This window comes from Nuphar pumila, chromosome 15, assembly GCF_984573655.1.
Source record: "Nuphar pumila chromosome 15, dmNupPumi1.hap1.1, whole genome shotgun sequence".
NCBI lineage: Eukaryota > Viridiplantae > Streptophyta > Magnoliopsida > Nymphaeales > Nymphaeaceae > Nuphar > Nuphar pumila.
In genome coordinates this window covers 27,273,706-27,284,129 of record NC_143263.1, presented here as the reverse complement: position 1 = coordinate 27,284,129, position 10,424 = coordinate 27,273,706, and the positions used below count along the sequence as shown (strand labels likewise).

Sequence of the window (10,424 nt, the reverse complement as noted above, 5' to 3'; positions counted from 1 at the left end):
TCCAGCGCCGACGACCGGTTTCCACGGAGCAGGTTTGTATTATATAAGAATGAGGTAACCACCAAGTAGACCTCACCGATCCTCGTTGCCAGAGGTCGAATTTGATCCCATTCCAGGGGACATTGTCGTTGGGGCTTGCTAGATCGTCGGATGCCCCCTCCGCCACCGACCATCCGAAGAGGGACAGGTTGGTGGCGGCCTTAATCGCTATGGCTTCGATGCATCGCTTGGTGATGCTGAGCTCCTCGACCTCCGACAGAAGCCGCTCGCACGAGCTTAGGGTCTTGACAACGTCTAGCTCAGGAATGCCTTCGTCTTGGCGACGAGATTGCCGTGGTTGTGCTCCTCCGTCATCTCGAGGTACTCCACCGCGCACCGAAGAGGGAAGAGTAGCATGATGTGTATGCCTTAGATGTGAAGCGTGCTTTGATGCGAGACATATGCTTCACCCATGTGAAGCGTACGCTTCAAGACTCAAACGCCTCACTACAGCGCCTCGATACTTTTTGCTTACGCTTCGCCTCTGAGGCATACGCCGAGGCTCTCACAACACTGTTTTCTTGCACTGCCAGTCTCCTTGTGGCTGGAAATTGGAATTACATTTTAAATACTATTAAGATGTGTTTGGGTACTGCAGGTTAAAATTGTCGTCACCACGGAGGTGGTATCTCATGTGGTAAGTAGGGCCCTATGTCAAGTTGAAGGCCCAGGATCAAATCCATCTGCCACGTGGGGTGGCTGTTGTTCTGGTAGGGGTCTGCCTAACCCCAGCTTGCCTACCAAAAATAAAAAATAAAATTGTCACCAATGAGAATTCTCGCTGCACCTGCATTTTCTTTGGTGAATTGGGAAAAGAGCTCTTAAATCTTTATTTTTCCTAAAAACTAGGATGCCCACAATTTCCTTATTTGAGTGAGTGGGGAAAGAGCTCTTACTTTTTCCAAAAACTGGGATGGAGCATTTTCTTAAGGGAATGCTCATTACCACCTCCCGAGGTGGTAATGACAATTCCAAGAATTCAAAGGAAGCATGGGGTTCACCAACATTGCTGATTTTCATATTCTCAATCTTTTAGGAAATTAAGAAACCTCATTAGTGAGGATTCTGATTTATCACTGGATTTCTCTAGGCAACCCTCTATTCAAGTGCATCTTTAGCACAATTGTTTTATGAATATCATTGAATTGCATGCCAATAAGAATATGCAAACTTTTATGGCTGTTCCTTGTAACTGACGTTCTATTTCTTGTATCTTTAGGAATCCATGAAGCAGATCTACCAGAAATCAATAAAAGCAACCAATGACTATGGATTCATGAAAGAGAACCCAGAGTATGAATCCTGAACAGTATTTTCCTTTGCCCTTTTGAATGTGTTTCTGCTTCTGCAACGTGTTTTGGAGCACATTTATTGTACCGTGCACTGTGATTTGGATGGACATCAGAACTTGGCGAATACCAAATTCAGCCTGTTCTGTCGTGGGCGCTTGGAAAAATTTGGTTAAGAACCTTACAGCCAATTCTTTGGTACATTCACTAAGTTGCCTACTGTTGATGCAATCTGTTTCCTATTTTTATGAAACCATTACAAAATATATATGGTCCAGCTGACAAATCTTGCACTTTTGGGTTATGTGTTTTCCACCGAGTTTGTAGTCCCTTCTCCTACACATCAGTGTTGAGCATTAAGTTTGCTACACGAAAGCTGGTCTTTCTATTGTAATCAATCACTCTCTAATGACAGACTGGCGAAACTTATGAACGTGCTTTGATGATTCCAGATTCCAGAATCCAGAATTGCATCTGATATTTTTTGTTAATTTTTCATGATTTGCTCTTTCATGTTTCAGGACTCTGGTTCATGATGGGAATATATCTGGTTTCTTAAATCTTGCTCATGCCATGAAAAAACACGGGTGTGTTTAAAGTTTAAACAGCTGACATTGCTCGAAAAATGGAAATAATTCTTGTTTGATATCATATCAAAGAATCTGATCACGCTTGCGCTGCATCTAAAGAGAGACTAAAGGCCCAGCATCATGCAATACAGATTCATTGTCAAGCTTGCCTGTCCTCTGCTAAGCTGATTGACAACCGGAGCTACGGTTGTTTGTACAATAGGTGCTATCTTCAATCTAATTTTATCTTTTCCCATTTGGCAAGTATTCATTTAGGATAGAAAAATGATTCATTGTAGAAAGATTATGAGGATCAGTTTCTACCTGCCAAGAGAAATACGATATAAAATCCCCTGTACAATAGGTGCACAATTCTCTAGTTGCAGAATCTATTCATATGTACTGCTTAGTTCTTTTTTAGATAGGATGATGACCCCTGTGGGATTCAAACCCAAGTCCCCCTTGGTTATGATGGTGCAACCTAACCATCCAGCTATCTAATTTGACCCGGCATCGGTACGTACTTTGGCCCTTGAAGAAAATGAAATCGCTTTATAGTCCCCTCCCTTTCATGTTAATTGAGCTGAAATAAGTCAGTTTCGTTTGAACTACAGAATCAGCGGTACACACCTTTCCTGTTCAAGCTATCAAAGAGGTTCACACTGGAATATGCTTTTATGTATTTAGTTTGAGACCAATTGCTTAAACATGTGATACTTTAATTTATCATTTCTGAAACAAGTTTTGTGCCACTATCTAGTATTCACATGCATGATTCCAAGGACCAATGCAAATTTTGATAGATTGAAGATCATTAAACTAGGATATCATGTTGAATAAGAACTCCATTCAGTAAGATTCAACAAGGATATAGGTATGCAAACCGGTAGGAGTTGTGCTCTTATGTGAAAGGTTGATATAATACAAGTAAAAGAAGCTATAAAAAAATGAAGACCACTGAAGACTTGAAAGCAATGGGAGGTGACAAGAAGGATTGTAAAGTGGCCGAAATTGCAGCTCTAAGATATACAAGAATGGAAAAGTAGGACTCACAAAGCCTACCCGGTGTAGTTGGGATCAGGCTTGATGATAATGATGCAAATCGGTCAGAGTTCGGACTTGGATCGACGAGATTTGATTCATATTGTCAGATTTGGGTAGAATAGATCTGAATCCATGCTGGATTTGGTGGGGTTGTGTCTTCTAGTCAAATCTTGATTAAAATTAGGTTCGTCCATTTAGATGGATTTAAGATGGAACCAAGTAGAACCCAACCCGTTTCACCAGTTTCCAGAGAAAATGCAACAACTTTAGTGCATTTTGAGCTGACCCAGAAGTGCAGAGACTCGGATCAGATCCGGATAGGAAACTCTAATGAGATTCGAGTTTGGTATTGATCAATAATGAAATCCAATTTCGAAAATTCTAAAACATATCCTACCCGTTTACAACCTCACTTTTGTGTATGGAACCAAATTACTTTTCCACTCTCACTGGCGCCGGATTTCCACGTGCATCATTCTGATGTTGATCGGATCCAAGATCCAATGGATTCAGTTATCAAAACCACAAAACAAGATCCGATCGCCTGCCTTTTACCTGATCGGATTCAGATCTAATTCTGGGTTAGATATAAGGCCTAGACTTGGTCACTTGACTTCCCCGCATCTAATGACCTTAGGGGTGCAAATGGATCACATATGGCTGGATATTTAGTTCAAATCCGGCATTTTATTTCCAGACCAGGATCCTTAAAGTAAGATCTGAATATGCATTTGGCTTGGATTTGGAATTGTGAAATCAGATTATTTTCAGATATGGATTGAATATGGATCATTATTTTAGGTCATATCTAATTTGAATGCATATTAAAATAAAATTTGATGTGATCGAATTTTTACATGTAAATAGTTTGGTTTTAATCTTTTTTTTACCAGATCCATCACTACCACATATGTTTTGGATCTTAGGATGTCAAAGAATTGGATTTTATCTGATATCTAACTAAATTGGATTTTGTTAAGTTGCATTTGGTAAGCCAAAACAATATCCGATTATAATCCAATGAGGATATGGTTTCAATTTTTTGCTACCAAATCTAAGAAATATCCGAATCCGTGTAAAAAAACGGATCTGGTATGAACTTGTCACCATCCAAATCCAATTCTGAATTAGAATCTCTTTAGCCAACACCCAATTCCAAATTCGAATCTGTTTAAACAACATCCAATTAGTCGAATATGGTATTGGCCGCATCTGATCTGAACCCGAACCGTTTACATCCCCATTCGGGTCCCAATCTTACTCTAGCTCTTCATGATTCGCATCCGGACTCAGATTCGGATAAACTGTTCGTATTTTGGTATCGAACTCGGATCTGATATGATCCGACCCGTATCGAAACCGTTCGTGATCTCCCTGTAGTTTCTGGATACTAATAAGGGTATTTTCGTCATACGTCAAAATCACACAAGCTAGGGTTTTCAGGTGGACCGTCATATATGAATAGGACGATCTGCAGGAGCTTTCATTTCCTCTCTCTCTCGCCGCCCTTCAGGAAGAGAAGGGTTTTACGGAAGAAGAATAGTAATAGAGAGTGATTCTCTCATTCATACTACTGTAAGAATCCCTCTCTCTCTGTTTTAGTTTGGTTTACCTTTAGAGTGTATTTTTTCGAGAATTTTTCGGCTATTTTTTACGTATTTACGAGATCGCATTTGCTCGATTTTGTCATACACTTTGCAATTTTTTTGGACATTTTTAATATATTTAAGAGGTCTTTGTTAGTTTATATCGATTATCTTGTTCCTCGATGTGGTTTGGTCTTGTATTTGGGATTTATGACTTATTTCTGGAATTTCGGCCGTTCTGGTATGTTACATTTCCTTATTCTGCTAAATTCTGGCGTCTCTGAAGGTAAAGATGGCGACTATTTCGGATGCTCTGGCTTGGCAGATCGTGAAGAAGAACAACTCTTTCATCGTCAAGCAATTCGGGAATGGCACCGCGAAGGTCCAGTTCAGCAGGGAAAAGAACAACCTTTACAACCTCAACTCCTTCAAGTATTCGGGTAAGTCTGGCTCATAAGATCGTCGTGGTACTCTTTTTAAGTATTTTGTTCGCGATTACGATGGGCGGTAGCATGAGTTTGTGGATGTTAAAGTTTTCGTTCTTGCGGTAGTAGCGTTTAGGTTATAATGTTTGTGTATTCTTTTCTTCATTTTTTCTCGGGTGTTTCCAGTATTACTTGGTATCCAGATTCCTTGAGTGTGACTTGTTTTCATTGATTTGTGCATTACCTTATTCGGAAGCAGGATTGCTTTTGTGCTTTATAGATTTGTTTATTGAGTACTGGTTAGTAGGAGTTGTGATCTTCTTATTAATATTCTTGTTAATATGTAACTACGTTTTCAGCGATAGTGTGGATTCGGCTCTCACATTTTCTTTGGTGGTTTGTGGGCTTTCTATTGCGTTTTTTTCTTGGTGCATTTTAAGTTGTCCTATAACTATAAGTAGTTCGTGCTTTGAGGAAAAATGGTTTTTACTTTACTTGTAAACAGTTATATATTTGGGATTGTTATCGGAATGCCTTGTGATCATGGTTTCAATGGGTACTTGGATCTGTGTTTTGAACCAGTGTTACTGGAAGCTTCTTAGGTAGGTGGGAAGCCCACTTCCTGAAAACTAGCATCTTAAGTGCAACACTCCTCGCTTTCGAAACTTGATGAGAATCTCGATTCTCCCACGCTTCTCCAATGCTTTATACACAACTACATCTATTCTTCTTATATGTTCTCTTGCTCTATTTTCATGTTTTTTTGTGTTTCCTCACACTCATCTCACTCACTTCCATGTGCTTCTAAAATGGTAGTCATCATTTTTTAGAATTTGTTAAAAATTTAATTCTTACACTAAAAGATCTTGAAATTCAAGAATAGTCACTTTTATTTTAGTTTTTATTTGTGTTCCATTTTTATTCCCATTCGATTCCTATATTGCTTTTTCTTTTATTCCCGCTTCCTATGCATTTTAAAATGCATCCCTTCTCACTTCTGGTTCCCGTGTCATTTCCGGCTTGTGCTTCCTAGTCTGGCAACCTTTTTCGAACTGTTTCTTACAGTTATGGAAGTGCATTAAAAAGGTTTTGGGTTTTGTTTATTTCTATGAAACTGGCTATGCATTTAGGGGTTTCTTTCTGAGTTCAGGTTTGTATTTTGCCTATTTGGATGTCAGTATCTATTGTATTTTTTTCCCTGTCATTGAAATTGTGACATCCTTCTTATTGTACGTCTTGTTGTTTGCTTTTGTTGATTGTCCCTTTTCCTTGTTCTAGTTATGAAGCATTTTTTTAATTTCCTTGTTATTTTATTGGCTATTTTGTTTGCTGATATGGGGTTTCTGAGACTCCAGTACCATAATTAGTGGATTCTGCATCAGATATGCAATTATGGTGGTCTTGAAAGCATATCAATCCATTAATACTGGTGTTTTAATGATTTAATTGGCTTCCCCGTCCCCTCTGCGCTTTTATTTACTAAAACCTAAGTCACACGGACTTGGCTAAAAGGTGTCACCCACCCGCTTCGACATGCCCCGATACGGGTGCGGCTTCGGGCACGGGGCAGACATGGTCAACTAAGAACATACAGGGGCCGAGTCCGTCCACATTTGGACTCGGTCAACTTTGACCGAGTCTATTTTTATCTATTTATGTGTTATATTTTGTTAAGTTTGTGTTGTTACTTCAATAGAATTACTTTTTTATTTTTGCTTTAAAATTTACATCCGCATCCGCATCCGCATCCGCATCCGCATCCGCATCCGCATCCGCATCCGCATCCGCACCCGCACCCATGTGGCATAGACTAAAACATGTTGCATTTTGTTTTTTTAAAAATTGAAATTATAAATGCTCTGGTGCGCAAGAGGTTTTATGTCCTTGATGAAACTATTATCGCTTCACTTAATTGATGTACCATTGCTGCTGTTCATGCCAATTTTTGGTTTTGGTTAAGCAAGCAAGTTTGTCAAGATGATCACTGCTCGTCTTTTTTTGACCCATTCTGCCATTCATGTATAGTTAATATAATTTTTTTCAGGATTGGCGAACAAGAAGACTGTGTCGATTCAACCTGATGGAACTGACCTTTCTGTTGTTCTGTCAACAACTAAAACCAGAAAGCAAAATAAGCCTGCTTTGGTTCACCACAAGTCTGTTATGAAGAAAGAGTTCCGTAAAATGGCGAAGGCTGTCCTTAATCAGGTTAGTGACTTCTATCATTGTAAATGCTTCGTTATCTTTTCTTCTTCTTTTTCTTCCTTTCTGTTTAAGCTTATAATTTGCTTTCCTGGCATCTTTTGTTTTTCTGTGCTGAGTTCATCTCTGGCTTGTGGAGTAGACAAATGTTGTTAACTCTTTCTAGCATGCATATGCTGGCAATCGTGGATTGTGGATTTTGTGTGTAGTCTATTCATGGAAAGATCCTGAACTTGATGCAAGTTTAGATGAGCCTCTTCTACCTATGTGACCACTCAAGATTTAGGTGGTTCCATTAGGTAACTTATGTTGAGCTGTTTGCAACATTGCAAGACATTTGAAGCAACTATTGCACCCAGGATTGTTTAGCCCATGTTCTTTACCTTGTCAAACAGTGTTCAACTTGGTCATTATTTTTCAGCCTGCATATGGCTATTCTGCATGATTTTTTTCTGGATATATATTTTACCTTTTATTTTTTCTTCCAATTACACCTTTTTTTTTACTAAACTGGCTCCCCCTTGTGCAACCTTGGAAGTCACTGAACAAAGTCTGCATTGAAATAGTGAAATCTAAATGTTACTAAGTTTAATGTCTACTTTACATCTTTTTCATTTTCCACCAGCGGTTCCAAACTAGATACATTATGTAGTTCACTGTACTATTGAAAATTTTTGTTTCATGGTTGTAGCTGATTTGGTTTTGACTTCGACTCAAGTTGGTTCATGTTATTCTTGTGGTTGTTGCTAGAATGCCTTCGTCTATTTTGTTTCATGTTGTTATTGGAATGTTGGTCGAGCTCTGTTTGCTATGATGAAAAGCTAACATGTAAGAATATCCTTTCAAAGGGGTTAATTCAATGAAATATACTTGTTACGCTTGGCTTCTGAGCAGTTCTCTTTTTGGTCATTTTGGTTTTTTCTTTTTACTGTTCATCAACCTTCAGTCATGAGTTCATGCCTGTAGCCTGCACGACTAAGTATTTGAGTTGATCTGTTATAGTCATGTTGTGTACAACTGATAGTTGGTTATATTCAGTCCCCATTGCACATTTCACTTGGGGTATGGCTAAAACTGACCTCCATAGAGTGATAGAGTGAGGTGTTTTGTTTTGAGCCACAACTCATTTGCCTACTTTTTTGAAGTCATTGGGTTTCTCAGATCCTCTTGATGAATCCAGAGTTCAGAGTATTGTCCTTTTGGATTTCCTCTTAACTCGACAAGAATTTCAGACTTGGTAATTTCTGCCAAGGAACCATGGATGGATTTGATGTTTTATTCCAACTGTCTATTATGGAGTTTCCATTGCTGCGGTGATGTGTGATAATTACAGGCAGTACTTCTCAAAGGAATTGTTGATCTTTGTTAGCTTCAGGAGTAAGAATTTCTAGTGCTGCTCGCCTGCCAAGCTTGGGGATTCTAATTGTTGCTCTATTTTGAGTTATTTTCTTATCTTCCATTTAGAAACAAAACTGTTGTTCTTAGTCAATTGGTTGGTCGTAATGGCTGGTTTTCTAGAAACACATTCTCTTTACAATTATTTGAGGTTCTTTTAAGTACGCTAGTGTTTGTTTCAAGTTTTTTTTTTACTTTTTGATGAATGACCTCTTCTGTTCTCCTAAAAAATTTGAAGATGAGAGCACTTCACTAGAAATTTATGGTGTGACAGTAGTCGCAGAAGTGATCATGGTTCCTCTGAATGTCCTGCTTGTTCATGTGAGGCATAAGTTTAACTTTTGTGTGATGATGAGCAGGCATCTTGTTCTACCTTTAAATTTGTGGTCTAGTAACTGTTGCCGTTTCTGATGTCAAACGTCAGTCTTGCCTCCCTTATTCTTTACGTAGTCTTCCAAAACTGCTTTTTTTTAGTGTTTGATTTGTCTAACTTTGGATTTTATTGATGAGGGGATAATTAGCTGCTTGCTTAATTTTGATTTGACGTGACATTTACGATCTTTGTGTTTCTGGTGTTAACTTTGTCCATTTTCACTTGTATTCTAGGTTTCTGATAACTACTACAGGCCAGACCTGGCGAACGCTGCTCTAGCAAGGCTCAGTGCCGTGCACCGGAGCCTTAAGGTTGCCAAATCTGGCCCCAAGAAGAAGAACAGGCAGCACACCAAGATTTCCTTTAGGAAGTGAGTGAATCAACACAAATTTTGCTGTTTTTTGAATTTGCCTGAGACCCTATCCGGTGTTTTGATGTGATGACATTTTTCATTCCTTATTTCTTATTCTTCTTTGAAATGCATCCAAAAGATCAGTTCTCTTTTACAAACCATTTGGTTTGCTGTCAGAACCTATATTTCTTTTTGTTACGTGAAAATATAGGCGACCAGTGTTACCAATACCAAGGTATAACCGAATTTGGCTTTGGGCTATTAGATACTCCCAGGCTTGATTCTTCTACCATGTGATCAGGAACCCTTGGATGAGCTGTGGGCTCTTATTCTGGTCTTAGGATTCTGCCCAGTTGAGTTCCTTACCCCTCTTGATCATGTTTGGCTCTTCTGGCCCCAAAAAATTGACAAGTTCAAGCTTGAATTCAAAGCCAAAAACCGGGAGACTTAAGCGCATGGTTCATCAAGGTTCGATGAGGTATGGCTGGTAGATGAAACAATAGGATCTTGTTCAAGCTTTAGATCAATTTGGTTCAATAAGTTGGAAATTTGCCTTCATGTGAGTTCCCAATCCTATCAGGCTTGTTACCGAATGGGTACAGTACTTAATACGAGGCATGCTTGCAACAAACTATTTTGTACACTTTTGTGATATATCTTTACAAGGAATGCCTATGATTCAACAATGCCAGACTTAATCAATGCGAACATTAGGTCTCGCTTGAGCTGAACATAGGTACTATTTAATGAGTCTGAACGAGTTTTTTGTTGGATCAAACGAAACCGAGTTAGGAGTTGCTCGGTTTGTTCACCAGCGTATATTTGAGAGGTGTTACGAGAAGTATGCCTTTAAACTAAAGACACAGGCATGCCATTTTGTCTTTCTTTTCCAATCAAAACATGTCTCTTTGGCCTGGATTGAGGGGAAATGAGAATAAAGGGGCAACTCATTTCTCATTTTGCATAGTTTTAATCAATTTGTTAAAATTGATGCCCGTGCGAGTTGGTGCCAATTTGAGGTGATATTGAGACCGAAACTGGTTTCCCCAAAAATTGCCTTATTTTTCTTGGGGAATCAACGGAATCAATCTGCATCGAACCAATTCCAGCTAATTGCTCCCCAAATCGGTGGAATTAAATATGGAGCTAC

The 10,424-nt window shown here is 39.0% G+C and overlaps 1 protein-coding gene and 1 non-coding gene across 3 annotated transcripts; both read left to right on the top strand.

Moving 5' to 3' along the window:
- Positions 1–4,411: 4,411 nt before the first annotated feature.
- LOC149814914 (large ribosomal subunit protein eL28y-like) lies at positions 4,412–9,412 on the top strand. 2 transcript variants are annotated; one of them, XM_089988482.1, is made up of 4 exons: positions 4,412–4,516; positions 4,814–4,967; positions 6,997–7,160; positions 9,156–9,412. In XM_089988482.1, the coding sequence occupies exons 2-4, from the start codon at positions 4,820–4,822 to the stop codon at positions 9,294–9,296; spliced, it is 453 nt and encodes a 150-aa protein (XP_089844608.1). In that variant the 5' UTR covers positions 4,412–4,516; positions 4,814–4,819; the 3' UTR covers positions 9,297–9,412. The 2 variants fall into 2 exon arrangements, with proteins under 2 accessions (XP_089844608.1, XP_089844609.1); XM_089988483.1 differs by having other exon boundaries at positions 4,458–4,516; positions 4,820–4,967.
- Positions 7,959–8,049, top strand: LOC149814915 (small nucleolar RNA R24). Its single transcript, XR_016428177.1, has one exon. It is a non-coding gene; the product is annotated as a small nucleolar RNA R24 (small nucleolar RNA).
- Positions 9,413–10,424: the final 1,012 nt, after the last annotated feature.

Coding starts and splice junctions, on each gene's coding strand:
- LOC149814914 (XM_089988482.1), top strand. CDS start 4,820: ATGGCGACTATTTCGGATGCTCTGGCTTGGCAGATCGTGAAGAAGAAC. Junction 4,968..6,996: donor CAACTCCTTCAAGTATTCGG/GTAAGTCTGGCT, acceptor AATTTTTTTCAG/GATTGGCGAACAAGAAGACT. Junction 7,161..9,155: donor CGAAGGCTGTCCTTAATCAG/GTTAGTGACTTC, acceptor CTTGTATTCTAG/GTTTCTGATAACTACTACAG.